The following is a 19452-nucleotide window of genomic DNA, read 5'->3' on the forward strand; positions in this document are numbered from 1 at the left end:
CCATTCTCAGTACTTGTACTAATTTGGGCACTTTGGAATCCCAAAGCCCTTTCACACAGGAGCATGCCCAAATTTGTGATAGAAGCCATCGTTTCCTACCCACCACAATAAACCCGGCATCTCTACTTTCTCTTGGCCTAGCTTGCTTTCTTACTTATCTCTTGCAACAACGATTAGCTTCATCCCCCTCCAACCATCGCCATCCTCTTGCTCCTCCACCGCCGAGCGCTCTCGATAAATGTCCATACGCTGCTTTTCTGCTGATTTCTACCACCGTCGTCGCACTTTTCACCCCCCCTCCACATCCTATCCATCCGTTGTCATGTGCATCACAGATGCCATGGACATTTCCAGGGCTAGATCCAGAAGAGGCAAGCAGATAAAGAGCAGAACCAGATAGAACCAGAATGATCAGAGCCTCAGGTGTCTCATCTGAGGTGGACATGGAGCAGAGATGGATCAGATGGCTGTCGGCTGCAGAGGACAGTGGATGCTGGCTGCTCCCCAGAGCTTCCGCGCGTTACATTGGTATCAGAGCACCATTACATTGGTATCAGAGCACCAGGCTCAGCAAAGCTAAACACTGATACAGTCCCAGATGATGGTGTACAGGTCCAAGGTACAGGAAAGTACACAGATTCGAAGCCCAAGGCGGGAACACAGATCGGGAAGAACTCCTAGGAGGTTTGTTGGTGGTGTTCCACAGTGCCAGATGGGGATGGCAGTTCCGTGAGCCAGATAGGTTCTAAGGGAACGGTCCCAAGGGAGGTTGATCCTCCAAGGGTGATGTGAGAGTGCCAGACTCAATTCCAGGAACGAAGACCAAGACGGTGTTCAGAGTCAGGGCAGGAATGGATTGTGGACTAGAGGAAGACCAGATGCATAGATCTTCATCAGAGACAGAGTGGTTTGGAGAACAGAACGGATTTTCAGAGAAAAAAGCTTTGCCAGGGATGGATGATGACAGAGGGACTTCGGAACAGGATTGGGATGATGACAGTCATCCAAGAGCGGAGTCCTCCCGTCATCAAGTTTAGCAGAGGGGGACGTCATGTGCATCACAGATGCCATGGACATTTCCAGGGCTAGATCCAAAAGAGGCAAGCAGATAAAGAGCAGAACCAGATAGAACCAGAATGATCAGAGCCTCAGGTGTCTCATCTAAGGTGGACATGGAGCAGAGATGGATCAGATGGCTGTCGGCCCTGCAGAGGATAGTGGATGCTGGCTGCCAGAGGAGATGTCGGCTTACGTCAGCAGAGGGTGGGCAGCATGCGCATCAAAGACAAAGGACTAGCAGCAGTCGGGCAGGGGAAAAAGTGATTGTTTGGACATGGAACTCGCCGACCAGCAGTCGGCCAGCATAAATTGTCCAGAGACTCATATAAAAAGGTCCACATGCTCAAGGCTTTATTCATTCTCTCCCACTAGGGGAGTGGATCCTTAGAGGTCCCATAGGGGACAGATTTTAGGGTTTATTACCTTTTTATGAAGGCAGCCCATGGCTGCAAAGATATGTACCTTTTTGTACCATAGTATATACTGAATTTCCAGCACTTCTCTCTCTCTCTCTCTACTCTCTCTCTACCTGCGTTTTTGCATCAGAAGGTTTTCCAAGAGTGTTTAGGGCTGAAAGAAGACTACCCAGAGCTTCCGCGTGTTACATCCGTTGCATCCCTACGGGCTTCCATCAACCCCTCTTCCACGCTGTCTCTACCTGCCTCCGAGTTGGGAGTTGATTTCTATCACCCCCACTTCCTTGCCGCCTCTTGCCACTGCCACCATCTTCTCCATGGCTCCCGATACCAAATTTCTATCCCACTCCACAATGGGTACTACCTCACCAACAACTACTTCTATCTCTCTTTCCACAACCTAAGATGTTCCCCTCATCTCACCCCAGGTTTTCCATTCCTATGGTTGGCGCTTTGGCGGAAGGAGGGCCAACTATCAGCACCTCACCCCCACACCCCTCTCATGGTCTTTCCTCTCCCACAACAGTTCAAAGTTTTTCTTTTTTCTCAGAAAAGAGACTTCTTTGGAGATCCCCCCTCCCGCGAAAAGAGACTTCTATTAAGTATGACAAAAATTACAAGACGGGAGATTTCGGATCAAGGAAGGAAGAAATCTCAACCAATCAGGTGCCTTGTGCTCCCAGCAAGGTCCCATATGAGAGGTAGTGAAAGATCCTGAATCTTGTCGCAAGTAGCCATGAGCATGTGGATAATATCACACCAGATCCTGCAAATGCATTGTATACCATAAACCAAAGTGCTCTCAGTGGCCTTAGTGCATCTAGCCTTCCAAATGTGCCACGTTGTGATGCTAGCAATGATCTCCTATGCGTTGTCCAACCTCTGTGTTGGTGATACCTAGCCTAACTCTGGCCTGTCTTGAAGACGGCACCACAGACTCACTCCCTAGGTAATCCTCATGACCATATCTGTGTTGTTCTCTTCAAACCTGAGTTGCAGGCCCGATTGTGTCAACCAAGCAATAGCACCAAAACAAATATAGGCATCCCTCCTCATCCTTGCAAAAAGTTGTGCTATTGCAATCCAAATCCTGTGTGCCTCCTTGCACTCCCATAAGCAATGGTAGACTGTCTCTGAATCTCCTCCATGTCTCGGACAAGTTGGACTAGCACCAACGGCCGATCTCCACTAGTAGAACACCATGTAGAGAAAGCCAAATAAAAGAGGAAATCTTCGTTTCCTTGTACGAGTGCCACAACCTCCGCCAAAAAGCTCTCTAAATGTCAAGGGTGATCCTATTGGCCTCCCAATGAGGTCTAAAAGTAGGGACTCTTTGGATTTGTCCTAGAACCAGATGTCTAGCGTTCTGCACAGTGAAACTAAAGGACATGCTCTTATTGGAGTTAAGACCATCCCTCCACTCCCACTCACCGGAGTCCAATGCAAGTATCTGATAGGAGGCTCCAAGAGTCTATAATCATTCGTTGAGGGGGATCAATATAGAAGTGCTTCCTTGCCGTACCCACCACTCACTGGCTGGACCATCAGACCCTCAATAATATCCTGCCCAAGACTTCTCCCCAAGAGCCATCTATCCTGAATGGAGTAAAAAACTGGTACGTCATCCTCACACGAAGTGGAAAGGCACATGACCAGAAGAGGTACCCCTGTCCTTGAAAACACCCCAGACCACAAGAGGCCCTTCCACAAAGTTCCCTGTGATCCAATGGTTGGGTGTGACTACATTCATCTGCATAAAACTCTGACTAGTGCCTCTCAAGTGCTGTGTGCAAAGCATTCTCTCATCCTCCGTGATGCTCCTAAGCCTCTTCCAATCCTCCAACACTGAGGGGAGAAGAGTCGCCCAGGCAGAGCCCACTGGATATGCGTAGCTGCCCCAAAAGGTCTACCATATTCATCCAAAATCACGCAATGGGCTGCTTGTTAGCCTCCTCAACTGACTGTGGAGAAATATAAACCAAGAAGCTCCTCATGCAATGGGCTGCTTGTTAGCCTCCTCAACTGACTGCGGAGAAATATGAACCAAGAAGCTCCTCATGCAATCCCAAGATTGTAGAAGAGATCTCACCAAGGGCGAAGAAGGTGTCTGGTGCTCTGTCTCTGAACATCTTTGGTGGATCTTTCTCTTTTCATAACCAATCTGGTATATTTCCCATCAAGGGTCTCGGTATATCATCATGCATGTGTCATGTCTAGGGGTAAAGCTTAGTAGAAATGACACCTATTGTAAGCCCTAAAGTAAGAGTTGTGAGATAGGTAATGCATGGCGATCAGACTATGTGCATGCTTGTGAATAAGGCAATTAGTCTCACTGAGAGTGTATGAACCCTTGCACTTATTTATTTAAAACCCTTCTTTTGGAATCATGTGAAGAATACAGAAAAAAACCTGTCCTACACAGGTAATTCTCTCAAAAAATAATAATAAAAAGACAGGCATTCCATTATGCATGTTTAATTTATGTAAGTGAGAAACAAAGAAATGAAAACAATAAAATAATTAAGCCAAAATTATGAAGGAATTAAGAGAGCATTTACCCTAATTCTACCAATTGCCTGGCAAGGTCGATATCTTCGAGATAAAAAAGGTCGGTGGAGGTAATCTGGCTGTCAAGATACTCCTCATACCTGCCATCGCATCGCAAGCAGAGGAAGAAAAACATTTCTTTTAATCTAGATTTTTCAACGAAAAAAAGAACAAAAATTAGATTGAGAGGGAGATCATCGTTCACTACGTTTCGAATGATTGGACGATGGTGTCGCCGTAGGAGCCAGAGAAGGTTGGTAAGGAGACGGTTGCCCGCCTCCTGATGCTTGTTGCCATTCTTGCCTCTTCTATTCTATAGGTGGCACGCTTCCAGGATTTTGAAAACACTAAAAAATGGAATAATTAAACACCTCCTAATATAATATATGGGTGCCAAAGTTTGTTTCACATTAATTAATTAGTTGAGGACCATACACACATAAACCTTAGCTTAATTAATGTACTGAAATTAGCAGCCCTTTGGTGGTAGATTTGAACCCGGTACCTCCATTTTGGTCCATTTTGGCAAGCATAAGCGTTATTGGCATTGTTCGGCCACCCGATACCTCCATTTTTGTAGATTTGAACCCAGTACCTCCATTTTGGAAGGCATAACCGATATTGGTATTGTTCGAGGTAGAGCCCACCAGCAATTTAACGCTTATTTGGAATTAATACGTCATTAAAAAATTTGGTTATCATCTTGCACCTAGAACTGTGCCTATGGTTTCTCATTTACATTAATACAAAGGAGATGCACAAAATTGAGAGTACATTATTGTGTTTATTTAGTCATGAAGTGGCTACCCTAGTTAATGAAATCACATTATTGTGTTTATTCAGTCATGAAGTGGCTACCCTAGTCAATGAAATCACATTATTATGTTTATTTAGTCATGACGTGGCTACCCTACTCAATGAAATCACATATTGAAAAAATAAGGCTTTGTTTTACGAAGCGAGACGACTTTATGAAACGAATGAGACCACACTCCCACAAGACTTTACGGAACAACATAAGACGATGATTCAATCTCAGTGTTGTTCCAAAGGAACATAGACGACTTATGGAACAACATAAGACTATGATTCAATCTCAGTGTTGTTCCAAAGGAACATAGACGACTTATGGAACAACATACGACTACATTTGGAAAAATTAGTTCTAATTGCTTATGAGAAACAAGTATGCTATTAGAAGTGCATCTATTATAATTTCGAGGAATAATTATCAAGAAGACTCTGAAAAAATCCTTGTTCATTGACATGTTAAGTAACATCTTGATGAAGTTAATTATATTTTGACTATACAACATTTTTTTGTGCATACGTATGTGAGTTGGGAAAAAAAAATCATCATACACAAGGTATAACCAGGGAGGTGCAACAAGTCTCTCTTTGAAACTATAATCATAGGGAAATTCCCTTATTTGGCACTTTCAATAGATAGTGAATTATTAGAGTGTAAAGAATGTGACAATATACTTACGTGGTGGACCACAAGTAACTCTGGTGTTCTACATTTTCTTTAGCTTGCTACTTGGCAACCTCAATTCCCACATGTTGCGCATAGCCAAGGGCAAGTGCCCCTTTGTGTAAACCCCCAACCAAAACCCCCACCCCACCCCCTTCTAGATGATAGCACAAGAGAGGGGGTGCATGATGATCTCATTGTTTGCCAATCCCACCAAAGTTGTTGCCCTTCTTAGGGGCCTACAAGCCATTGATAGCCAAAAGGCTCACTGTAAGTATAGTAAGAAGGCTTTCCCAAAAGTAGCATGGAGCTTTTTCCAAAAACTCCTCTACTATCACTGAGATCAATTTCCATGGGGTAGTCTATATGCCAGATGGATAAACCTCTTTGCTTGCTTTCTAAATATTCTTCTGGTGTGACATGAGGTTAAGCTAACTCCTATGTTCAATAGCAATTTGAGAAGAGACAAACACAATCCTTTGATACCCATGTTGATGGCCTTCATACCACCATAGAAAGAGAGGGCAGCTTGGCACATCATATGAGCTTGTAACAATAGAGAGATCCATCTCATCATAGAAGATTGTGATGCTTACATAGATGCAAGCACGGGTGGTAATCATCACTAGCCGCTGTTAAGTTGATTTTTGAATTGTGTTATGCATATTTTTGGGTATTTTGGACATAAAAAACTTGCAAAAATAATTCTCAACCATAAAAATTTACATGTAAATGGTGAAAAACTTGCAAGTCTCATCCCTTTTCTGTTAAGTTTGATGGACAAGGGTGCCCGAAAAGCCGAAGTGCATGTATTATTGTGCCTGCTATTATTGTGTCTCAAACTTTTTTTATCTCAATGAAATTAGATCCACTTATGGGAAACCTAAGGGTTTTTTTTTCATTTGGTGTTTAAACTCAAAAATAAAATATAATTATATCAAGTATCTCTCTTGCATGTGTTGCACAACTTTTCCTCTCACTAGGTTCTCCTTGTTTAGAAATCACATGTGATTCTCTCTCTCTCTCTCTCTCTCTCTCGCTCTCTCTCTCTCTCTCTCTCTCTCTCTCTCTCTCTCTCTCTCTCTCTCGCGTGCACACACACACACACACACACACACAAGGGCTTGTGTTCAGCTTTCTCTCAGGCACCACAAAAGAAAACCCTTTCTCTTTATCTCCGGTGCTAAGAGAAGAGACCGTCTCTCTCTCTCTCTCTCTCTCTCTCTCTCTCTCTCTCTCTCTCTCTCTCTCTCTCTCTCTCTCTCTCTCTCTCTCTCTCTCTCTCTCTCTCTCTCACACACACACACACACACACATATATATATAGAAAGAGAATATGCGCGCGCATGTGTGTGTGTGTGTGTGTGACTCATCACTGTCATTATCTATTGATGTGATTGATGACCAACAGAGATAGTGTTGAAGGGATAAGCAAAGGAGCATGGGCACAGGTCAGGGAGGAATTAATGCTTACAATTAATGCTTACAATATGCGAGTGAAGAAAAAAGAACACAAAATTCTCGTTGTGGATAAGATCATTCTCATGCTACCCAAGTAAAGAAGGTGGTCGTTGGGCCACTAGCTTCTGAGCCTTTGTTTGCTGAATTCTCATGGTTGCTTCACACATCATTGTCATCGTCTGGGGAAGCATCACTACTCTCCTAATTTTCTTCCTTCATTGAGGGTGTTGGCTTTGTGTTGGCTTCATTGACCTGTAGAACTCACGGGCCTCCATGTATTTATCATCCTGTGACATCCTGGGGGTAGGCCACATGGATTGTGTCGAACAGGTGTTACTGGCGATTCTTCATTAGTTGGGGATACTTCCATATTTTGTGGTAGAGCAGTAGGATCCCAATGGGTTTATAGACCTTGTTTCCCTTCGAGGTTAAATTGTGGTAGGTGTCATCCACCATGTGCTAGCTGTTAGTGAGCATCCATTGGTGGATGGCGTTGTGGTGATGATGGTTGTTAATACATGGCAGGGGCAAAGGTTGTCAAAGACGAAGAGCTCAAAGAATTCACCTTCCTCTAGGGAAATCAGAGTATGTGAGGATATGGCACCATTTGAGGATATCCAAGAGTGCTATAACCTCGAGCCTATTTGCTACCTGGTAACACTCTTGGGAGTGGTAGGTGAGCTTGTGCTCCACCTTTTTCTGTGATTGGATTTAGTTGTATATCATATGCCCATCGACTTCTCAAAGTAGTTCCACTCCAAGTGGAGACAAGTCCATGGCAATCACCTGGTACTCTAAGAGCTTGTGGACCTTGGTGGCCTTCCTCTTCTTGGTGTGAGCAGAACAGTGTTAGACGATGTGTTTGGGGCACCTGCTTTGGCTGTGATGGTGGCTAGGTAGAGGAAGTGATAGAGGAAGGCAGGTTGTGAAGGTGTGGGTGAGTTATGGAAAAAATTGGTAAGATTTTGGATAGTAGGAGAGTTGATAGTGAAAAAATGAGAGGAGGGTGCCCAGCTTATATAGCTTTTGAGTGGGAATGCATGTATGTGGGCAGAATGTACGCAAAGCAAACATGTGTAAGTAGCTTTTGATGATAGACCTGTGACCGCATCTTGGAATGTGCGTACATGGCTTCTTGGAACATGCATGTCTAGCTAGGAACGTGCGTACACATCTTGGAACATCCGTACATAGCTTGGAACATGCATGTGCAGCTAGCAATGTGCATGCGCAACTAAGAACATTTGTGCATAGCTTGGAACGTGCATTCATGGTGGTTAGGAGCGTGCATGCACAACTCAAGCATGCAACTGTCTAAGATTTGTATGCATTCAAACATGGTGATTTGGGTGCCATTTAGAGGTGTATTTGCGCTTTTCATGCAAAAAGACTGTGATTGGAAGTGTGTTTAATTAGTGGTCGTTCGATCATTAGCGATTTGGGTGCGATGGACCATACCATGGACCAAGTTTTCACCCACCATGCATTCAAACATGGTGATTTGGGTGCCATTTAGAGGTGTATTTGCGCTTTTCATGCAAAAAGACTGTGATTGGAAGTGTGTTTAATTAGTGGTCGTTCGATCATTATAGCGATTTGGGTGCGATGGACCATACCATGGACCAAGTTTTCACCCACCATGGCTCCCCCATCCTGAGCTGTATCTAGAAAGCTAATTATTGGAGAACCACTTACGTTATTATTATCTGCTTCCATGGGGACTCTCCTCCATCAACACTCCTGCTTTTTTATATTTTTGCTTTCCTCTTGCTCCATCATTACTAATTTTTTTGACTCTTTTATGCTGCTTTCTTTGACATTTTATCAGTGGGAGGTTGGTTTTGGAATGGGTACCTTCTTATTTGATAAGGCTATGGTACCTATGTTTGGCCCATTTAGCTAGGCTTGAGAGTGATGCCAAATACGGAATTAGTAGTTTGCCCCATTTAGCTAGGCTTGAGAGTGATGCCGGTTGTGGAATCGATAGTTTGTCCCATCTAGCTAGGCTTGATGTCAGCTGAATTAGTAGTTCCTTGGTTTCAAAATTAGTAGTTTGACCCATTTAGCTAGGCTTGAGAGTGATGTTGGATGTGGAATTAGTGTTTGGCCCATTTAGCTAGGCTTGAGAGTGATGCCAGTTTGCTGACAAGGGTATGTCACCTATGTTTGGCCCATTTAGCTAGGCTTGAGAGTGATGCAGAACTAGTAGTTCCTTGCTTTCTTTTGCCAGAATTTTGATTTCCTTATTGTCGGTCACCAGTTGGCCTCGACCATGACCTCTACCTCTACCTCTGCCTCAACCTAAAGTACTGTAAAAGGCCTATTCTGATGTGTTCTTGCTTTGTGAAGAAGAGTCCTCACCTAGTGACTTTTCTTCTATTATCAGCATAGACACCAAGTCCCGAAAGTTGGGAATATTCCCCCTGATTGCAATGGAGGTCTTGAATGGCTTGTACTCTTTGCCAAGCCCATTCAAACAAACACTCACCAAATCATTATCTTCCACCAATACATTGATGGAACCAAGGGATTTAACAATGCCCTTGATCTTTAAAGCATACTCATTGATAGACATGCTTTTCTTTTCCACGGTATGCAGCTCTTGCTTTAGCTGCAATTTCCTTGTCTTTGTGTTGGTCTGGAACATCTGCACCAAATTTTGCCACATGTAACTGCTGCTAGAGTGTTGGCATCCTGTGTGTGTCTTATCATTGTGTATGTGACACTAATTCAAAGCCAATACATGAATTTCCTTACACCTTGATTCCAATCCTTGAATGCCTTTATATCTGTTGGAGTGGTATTCTCTTCAGACAACTTAGGAGGCTCCTCATTATCTCCTTTGATGTAGTCTCAAAATCCGTTACACTCATAAGGAAATTGGTCATTTTGAACTTCCAAGCATGGGAGTTGTTATTGTCTAGCTTCTCATTGACAATATGATTGATTCCGTCAGACATGTTTTTCTACAATAATCAAAAAACCGCAACAGACAATTTCTGTATATAACCTGTAACATAGCAGTATTTGTTGAAATATGCAAGTGAATGGGTGTGTACGGGAACAAGCCCTTTAGCAAGAGACTGTAAAAGGGAGTTTGTAATTGAGTGGGTAGCAGTGAAAAGGTGAGAGGTATCTACTGATGAGAGAATCAAGGGTAGCATGAGTGAATATAGGGGTGTGGAAAGATTCTAGGAAAAGGTGCCCCCAGATGTAAGGGAGGTGGCACAAATCAAGGAGAAATCAATGGGATTAGATGCTTGGCATCTTGTGGATGTACAACCTATAAATTGAGGCATTGGCCTAATGAGAATTTGTTGGTTTTTTAGTATCCATGCCTACATCAAGCTATTTGTTAATTGTACACTCATCTCATATTAATCATCTTCTTCATCACATGCTAATTATGTTGATTCTTGCATTTGATCCACTATAGCTCATCACATTGCTGTAAATTTAACATGGTATCAGAGCTAAGCTTAGGATTCACCCAATTTCTGAGCCTAGTTATCTTACTAATCACCTTAATAATCATAATTAGGAGATAATCACATTTTAATCTATTTTTCAACTAATCACCCTAGTAATCATAATTAAGAGATAATCATATTTTAATCTATTTTTCAACTAATCTCTGTATCCCCGGCTGGTGGAGGAGCTCCCTCTCCCTCTAGGCTCAACATTAGCTCAAAAGACTTCAGCCATAGCTAGCCACAATCCCCAAGCTCCAGCCCATCACCTCAAATCATCAAACTGCCATCCTGAGAGATCGGCTGCATTTTGTGATTTCGTTGGCGTCTTCTTTTTGGAGAAGATCTCAGATATACACTTACACAGAAGGAATTGGTCTAATTCCTCTTAGCCCGAGAGGTTTTCAGGGGTGCTCTACATGCTGGTGATCCTCAGATTTGTGAAATTCCTCAAGGAGAAGTGGCATCAAGCTCTACATCAAATCTGCAAGTGACTTTGGTAAAATAGAAATTAAGCATTCAATGTTTGGTCAAATATTTTGTTTCTTGGCTTGATCCACTACTAGACTAACTGCTATGGATGCCTTTGAAAGGATTTGAGCTCATTTGAACCCTAAGGCACTAGATCTGGCCTCCCTATACACTCTATTTTTTGCACACAAAATAGGGGATTATTTCACTAATCAATAATTAATCAACACTAATCATTGTATTTTGGTGTAATTGAGGGTTCAAATTTACCATTGAGTATCTGATACAGATCCCTATCACTTTAGATTGCAATTCGGAGATAGTTTGATATCCCAACCATTCAGTACAGGTCAGCTAGCCTTGGCTTTATGTAACTTTTGGTGAATTCATGTGCTAATAAACTTGTTGTAATCATCATTAAACATCAGATTTGAGTTTTAAAAGGGTAGACACTGCCCTTGAATCTTGGATTAGATCAAGAGGTAAGACCCCCTTCACATCATCATATATGGCAAACAAAGACCATGTATTTGCTCATGAGGAAAAATCTGTGGGGACTAGTTGAGGGAAGAGATGAATGTCCAGAGGAGCATGAGGAGAATGAGTGGAAGAACATAAATGAGAAAGCATTAGGACTCATTGCACTCAGTTTAAATGATGAAATCATTCACCACACTACAGGGATACAAAAAGGGCTAGAGATGCATGGGATGAACTTAATAGATTATTTGGCACTCAAGCAAAAAATTCAAAGATAAATCTTCTAATGCAATTCTATAAACTTGACATAAAGGAAAGTGAACCTCTAACCACACTTGAACAAATACAAAAGCATTAAGCAACAACTGCCATTGGGAAGAAGGTAGAGGATGATGAGGCACTAGCAGTGCTTCTGAAGAGCGTGGACAAAGGGGATTATGAGAACATTGTGGAAACCTTAAAGAATGTACTGAATTGAAGCTACATGAGATAGAAGGAGCTCTACTAAAGCAAGAGACCAAGGTCAAAGAGAAGAAAGGTTTGGACCCTACAACTGGAGAGGAAAGAGCATTCTACACGCGAGGAGGATTCTCACAAGGACGAGGATGAGAAAGAGGCAGGGGAGGAGGAAGGACCTTCACTTGCCACAACTGTGGGAAGCCAGGAAACATGGCTAGAGACTGCTAGCAAACCAAATGAAGAAGGATCAGCATCGGCAAACTTTGTGGAGACTCCTAAGGAAAAGGAGTCAGGACATCTTTTCTGAGAGAGAAAGAGAGAGAAACCCCACAACCCAATGTAACCTGTCCCAACAGAGTAAAACCACCTCTGAGCCACTAATGATGTAGGCTATGTGGTAGATGTATGTGTGAGCACTTTAGTCAAGGTCACGGGCACTTATAGTAGCCTTGGACTCATAGAGAGAGAGTGTCAAGGACTATGAGTTAGGGACTTGAGGCACTGGTCTCGCGGGCTACCAAGTAAGAGGGAAACTTGGTATAGGTTCCAGGTGTGCTAGAGTTATTCACTTGAGGGGAGGTGTTGAAATATGCAAGTGAATGGGTGTGTGCGGGAACAAGCCCGTAGAGCAAGAGACTGTAAAAGAGAGTCTGTAATTGACTAGGTAGCAGAGTGAAAAGGTGAGAGGTATCTACTGATGAGAGAATCAAGGGTAGCATGAGTGAACATAGGGGTGTGGAAAGATTCTAGGAAAAGGTGCCCCCAGATGTAGGGGGGGTGGCACAAATCAAGGAGAAATCAGTGGGATTAGATGCTTGGCATCTTATGGATGTACAACCTATAAATTGAGGTATTGGCCTTATGAGAATTTGCTGGTTTTTGAGTATCCATTCCTACATCAAGCTATTTGTTAATTGTGCACTAATCTCATATTGATCATCTTCTTAATTACATGCTAATTACGTTGATTCTTGCATTTGATCCACCATAGCTCATCACATTGCTGCAAATTTAACAGTATCTTCTGTTTTACTACTACAACAGTACTTCAACATAACTTGTAGGTCACCAAATTTGACCAGAGTATATGTAAATACACCCAATGTCAACAATACATGTGCAAACATTGTCTACACTCCCGAAATGCACTGCTCCGTTGTAATAGCCAGATTTTGACCAAAGACAGTTCTCAAACCAGAACTTCCAAAAACTGTAAAAAATACCTTGCAATGACATAACGGAGACCGAAACACACCCAAAATGTGAATTTTGCCACAAATCTGCAATACAAAGTATTATGTGTACCTCACAGGCACCTCTAAGCCTACGAAGACAGCTCCTCAATCGGAGATGTATAGCTCTCAGAGCTACTGATGGGTGTTGTACCTAAACCAAGAAGGGAAAGAGAGGATGATGCTCTTGCTCGTGTACCGCTTCCTTCCTTCGCTTCCTTCCTTGCTTGTTCTTGCCTCTTGCTTGCCTCCTTAGCTCGCACACGAACCGGAGCTCTCATACCATAAAGAGAATGTGGGGGGAGGAAGAGAGAGAGCTTGAGTTCCTTGTTGCAAGCACACACACACACACACACACACACACACACACACATACACACACACACAAGAGAGTGCAAGACACAAGAGAGTGCAAGACACGAGAGAGATGGATGGCTGAATTTTCTTCTATCTTCTTCTCTTCTCTATAACCATATAACTAAAAGATAAGAGTACATACATAAAAGAAAAGTACTCTCCTACAATAACATACAAATAAGAGTACATACATAAAGGAAAAGTACTCTCCTACAACAACATACAAATAAGAGTACATACATAAAGGAAAAGTACTCTCCTACAACAACATACAAATAAGAGTACATACATAAAGGAAAAGTACTCTCCTACGACGACAACATACAAAATGGTCGGTCTATAGTGTGAACCCAACTATATGAGTTGGTGCTATAACTATGCCATAGCTCTAGTACTCCAAAGTGGCTGTCACAAAGCTTGTCATCCCCACTGGTAGCATATCAACCATAATCTCACCAACCATGTAGTGGCATGAGTGCAAAAGCTATCACCCAAGCGGGTCATCAATGTCTTGCCCGTAGCACTAGTTGATAAGCTCGATATATCAACACGAATAGGGTTTCAATTATTGTCTCTAAGTTTAGTCCAAACTTCAAAAAAAAATTGGTCTATATCATAGGATTCTCTCGTAGGACTCAATGGTTCACTTTGAATGATAGAAATGTTGTTGACACTAGGACATCTACTTAAAGCATCTGTTTACAACATTTTCTTTGCATGGTTGATATTGAATCATGGGTTGAAAACTCTCAATAAATGATGCCCATTTGATATGTTGGTCCGAAATCAACAAATGATGAATGCTTTGTTGGTTTGTCTTGATTAAGAATTCAGATCTCATTAAATAATGTTTCCAAAGTCTTAATGCATGTATAACAGTAGCTAATTCCTTCCAATATATACTATAATTTCTTTATGCTTGTTTAAGCTTACGACTTTCATAAGCAATGGGATGTCCATCTTGCATGAGAATAGCACCAAAACCATATCCTTTTGCATTAGGAACTACAACAAAGAATGGTCATTGAAAATATGGTAGTGTAAGAATTGGTGCACAAGTCAATGCTTTCTTAAGCTCAAAGAAGGAATGGTCTTGTCTACAAGTCCAATCAAAATGTCTAGCTTTCTTAAGGAGTTTGGTTAAAGGATGTGCAATATTTGCAAAATTTCTAATAAACTTCCTATAGGAGCTACATAATCCAAGAAAAGATCAAAGTTCGTGAATATCACACAGTCTAGGCTAGTTAGCAATGCTTTCGATCTTTTTGGGATCTAGTTGAATACCATCAATATAAACAATGTGCCCTAAGTATTCAATTTCCTTTTGAAAGAATTTGCTCTTTTCAGAATCGACATAGAACTGATTCTCTTGAAGAAGTGAGAACACTTTTTCTAAATGTTGTTCGTGCTCTCGATGATTCTTACTAAACACTAAGATATCATTAAAAAAAACTAAAATAAATTTTGATATTTCAAGAATATTCTATTTATTATTCTATTGAAAGTACTTGGAGCATTAGTCAAACCGGATGGCATAACTAAAAACTCATAATGACCGGTTTGGTTCTAAAAGCAGTCTTGAAGATATCCCCTTCATCCATTCAAATCTAATCCAAACTTGAGGTTAATCTTGCTAAAGACATGCTCTCTTGAGCTTATTTAGCAAGTCATCCACCCAAGGTATTAGATATCGGTTCTTGATAGTAATCTTGTTTAGTGCATAATAATCGTTATATGTTCCATTCTTCTTTTTAACGAGAAGAACTAGAGCACCAAATGGAGAACTGTTGGGTCTAATCAATTCTTTCTCTAATAGTTCTTCAACTTGTCTTTGAATCTCTTAATCATATTAACTCGATGGAGATTTACATGGCAGAGAGCTACCAGGGATTATTTCAATTCTATGGTCTTTTGGAGAAGATTTGGGTAAGCCAAGAGGTAAGTCATCCCTAAAGCAATTAGAGGACTTAGAGATGAAAGGGTCATGAGACACATTTGTTTTAGACTCTACCTATGCAGTAAGCTGATTGACTAGAATCAAAATGGTCTTCTCCTTTTTCCTTACAACTCTTTTTACTTGGGTATAAGTCAAAAGTGGACCTAAGTCACCCTTGGTCTGACATTGGAGACAAATTTCTTTGTCACCTTCCATTAACCACATGTTTTACAAAGGAGCCACTGGAAATGTTCTCTTTTCTTTAAGTGAATCCATTTCCAATTCTAAATTCTTAACCTCTTTTAGTACAATTATACTTAGTACCTTGAAATGCAGTTTTCACTTTGTAATAACTAGAGTACAATGCATCTAGGTTAAGTGCTTTTAATGCTTTTTTAGAAATGAAGTCATGTGAGCTACCATCATCACATGCAATATAGAAATTGATTTTTCTTTTATTTTTCCATGAATTCTTAATAAAGCATGAATTGAAAACTTACCTATAATTAGGATCAGAATTACTCTCTTGCATGAAAGAATCACCGCCATCCTCTTCAATAACGTTGAGATGAACCACAGATGTAGAGTTCTTCTTCTTCTCGAGATAGTCTAATGCGAGGTGTCCTTCCTTGTGACATCTAAAACACTTGACAATTCGGTTTTTACGCTGACCATTAGAGGATTTGTTGTTGTCTTCCAAGCATCTCCTTTGACCACATCTTTACCCTTGTGCATCCTGGATTTATCAACAATACTTGAAGGAAAAGATGGTTTAAAAGACTTTGTAAAAAGACTTTGTAAAAAGACTTTTCTTGTATCTTGGAATCTCTAGAAATAGATGTTTTACATTCAAAATTTAAAGCAAGATCCATAGTAAAACTAAGACCATGAGGATGAAACATATTGATGTCAGCCCTAACAGTAAGCTTAAGTCCAATAACGAATTTTCTTCATTGCTCTTTTTCCTTGACTTTATCAATCACTTGAACCTATAATAGAATGTCCCAAAATTTGTCGATGCAGGCTTGGACATTCTCTTTCTTAACCTAGTGCGTAAAGTGTCCCATCATTGATGCGCTTTGACCTTATATTGTTGATGTGCTTTGGCCTTATATTGAGAATGTAGAAAGTGCTTCTTTAAGAGTTTCTATAACTCTTTCCATGTCATAGATCAATGTTTACCATGCTTGATCACATTCCACCATAAAGTAACACTTTCAATCAAGTGATTACAATAAAGTAGCACTTTCAGTCAAGCACACTTAATCTTGTCCTTTTTCGAGAATTTTTTGTCTGAAAAATAATCATCTAATTGGTTAAGCCATGCAAAAGTGCTCGTGCATCTTTCTTGCCATCATAGTTCTTGAAAGTGAACACCTTTTGGCTAATTCATGAATCTTTTCGGGGATTCAAGTTTACAAAATAAATCATTTTTTATTATTAACATCTCATTAATTTGAGCTACATTTTGAGAGTTCTGGCTACTTTTTTAGCATCATTTTGTTCTTAGAAAACTTTTCATTGACGAAAGGGGCCCAAGCTCATCACCATGTCAACCCATATTATTCTTGAGCTTGAAGATCCTTTGGATGGCGAAAGGGTACCTAAGGGCATGATGATGCTAAAAGAACAACTACAACTCTCAGATCATAGAATGAGCTACAAAAAGGCAAAATACTTTTTTGTTTTAATGCTCTATCCAACCATGTTATTAAAATGGAGCCTATGGGCTCCTTAACTAGTGAAAAAGTGCCTAAAGACATGACAATGCTCAATACAATTTGTAGCTCCAATGGACAAGATGACCATTTGTATGCTCTATTCAACTATGCTATCAAAATGTATAGCGCAGATTGATGAGCTACAAGGCAAAGATAAATTATTTGTGTGCTCTATTTAACCATGTAAAATAATTAAGGTTTTAAAAATTCAAGACTTGAGAGAGAGAGAGAGAGAGAGAGAGAGAGAGAGAGAGAGAGAGATTCATATTAAGCGTTTACTAAAGACCAAATGGGTCTATAAGACCAAAGTAATATAATAAAGTCCATAGCATATCTCATCATGGAACATAAACAAATCAAACTATCTTACTAGAGTGATACAAAACCATCTATGGAATATCTCATCATGGAATACAAAAAACATGAAATTGAGGGTGATGCAAAGCTATCCATGGGATATCTCATCATGTAGTATTGGGAGCATGAAACATGAGGGAGGAGCATCGGCCTGTTAACAATCCAAAGCTATCCATGGGATATCTCATCATGTAGTATTGGGAGCATGAAACATGAGAGGGAGGAGCATCGGCCTGTTTTTAACAATCCAAAAATGGGATTGATCATGTGGTGATAGAAAATGATTAAGCAACATAATTAAGGTGGATTATAGCACACTAAAAACTCCATGACAAGAAAGAGAAAGATTGCACACTCAACACTAGATCTCTATTCTATTTCATATCACAATGAACCATACAATGATATAGGCCCTCTAGCCTTATCCCACTTTACACATCATCATCCATGTGGCAACTCCTTTTCCACTCTTTTGGTCAACACTCACACACCATTCAATATTACATGTGGCATTCCTATCTCACCACAATATCTTGCACCACAATATCTGCTTTCCTACATACACACAACACCATGATTACATCTCTCAACACCCCCTCTTAATCGAGGTGTTCCACAACAATGATACATTGGAGTGTCCATCAACCAAACATGTGTGCGCGTGTCTACCATCTTAGACACCTAGTCCATTTTGAGCCGACTCGCTCACAGCGGAACCACCGAGTTCGATTTGAACATAGAGGTTCGGGTGGGAACCAACCCATGCGCATGCACCTCACACGTGCATCGCTCATGCACACATCACAACAACCATTTTGAGCTTCTTGGTGAGCTCGGGCAGGTTAACCTTATGCCAATGGGTGATTTAAAAAAATAAATATATCGTTTTGATATTTTATTTGCTTGGGTATGGCTACCCATCATCAATTATGGGTGAGAATAAAAATTACAAAGTCTTTTTGGCCAAGCCTAGCAGGGAACCATGTGTGAACATCTTCTTGTGGAAAAAATACAACTCAGGTTTAACACCATATAAACAACTCTTAAACATAGTGACATTTTGAGTGTAAAACCACCCTTATATGGAGTGTGTACTAAAGTTCTTTTTTATAACTTTAAGAAAATAAATTTATGCTTGCTATGCTGCAATCTGTTGGGTGTTTTTATGTGCATAACGCCAGTCTACTGCTTTGGACCCACTTCACACAAAGTCGTCTTCTTCATCCTTCCTCTCGACTTTTCTTCTGGTTTCTCTCTGCTTCTGCAGCTATTTGCCATAACTAAGGCTTCAAGTCTTCCTCTCCATGGCTCTGTACTCTTGGCCCATTTCTTGCGCTATTGCTGCCCACCATAGTCAAAAGCTTCCAATTTGCTACTTGGCCGCTTCTTGGATTGTCTGCCATAGCTGAGTATTGCAACAATCTTGCACTGTCATGGTAGTGAAAAACTCTCAAGTTCCAGAGCCTATTTTCTCCTCTGACCTTTTAATATTTTATCCACTCACATTTTGTAAGCCGAAAATTGGCAGATCCTTTTCCTCTATGAGCTCTTCTTCGTATTGCAATTTTGCATCACCGCATACTTTCTACTTTTGTAAGCTTACCACAATCACAGACTAGGTTCTGTTTCTCTCTTGACTGAACCCATTACCAAAAGTTCTTTATACTTGATAGCTTGAGCTCCTCACGACCCTTTCATGATGTTACTTCTTCTAATCTTCTGCTCACCATTTCTTTATACTTGATAGCTTCACGCCATCATTTGAGCTCCTCACGACCCTTTCATGATGTTACTTCTTCTAATCTTCTGCTCACCATTTCTTCTAATCTTTTGCTTACCATTCCTTGCTGCTGCCACATAGGCTTTCATAAACCTCCAACTTGAGGTTAAGATCATCTTCTATGAAGACTCCTAAGCTACGCTCCTTGCTTGATAATTTCTTAGCCTTTGATGGTGCTGGCACTTTGCCGGTTCTTCACCCAAGTGTCCATGTAGACCATCAAAATGGCCTC

At 41.0% G+C, this 19452-nt stretch overlaps 1 protein-coding gene across 2 annotated transcripts in view; it reads right to left on the reverse strand.

The window, feature by feature from the left end:
* LOC147603518 (uncharacterized) overlaps positions 1-4380 on the reverse strand; it is a 51448-nt gene extending 47068 nt beyond the window's left edge. For both annotated transcript variants that reach the window (XM_086796524.1, XM_086796523.1), the window contains exons 1-2: positions 4231-4380; positions 4034-4123 (exon numbers count right to left, since the gene is read on the reverse strand). In XM_086796524.1, the coding sequence (XP_086652650.1) occupies positions 4034-4123; positions 4231-4319 (179 nt within the window). In that variant the 5' untranslated portion in view covers positions 4320-4380. The remainder of the gene's footprint in view (positions 1-4033; positions 4124-4230) is intronic.
* Between the last annotated feature and the right edge of the window lie 15072 nt (positions 4381-19452).

Source organism: Cibotium barometz, chromosome 64 (genome assembly GCF_041138505.1).
Source record: "Cibotium barometz isolate CiBa-2024 chromosome 64, ASM4113850v1, whole genome shotgun sequence".
Classification (NCBI taxonomy): domain Eukaryota; kingdom Viridiplantae; phylum Streptophyta; class Polypodiopsida; order Cyatheales; family Cibotiaceae; genus Cibotium; species Cibotium barometz.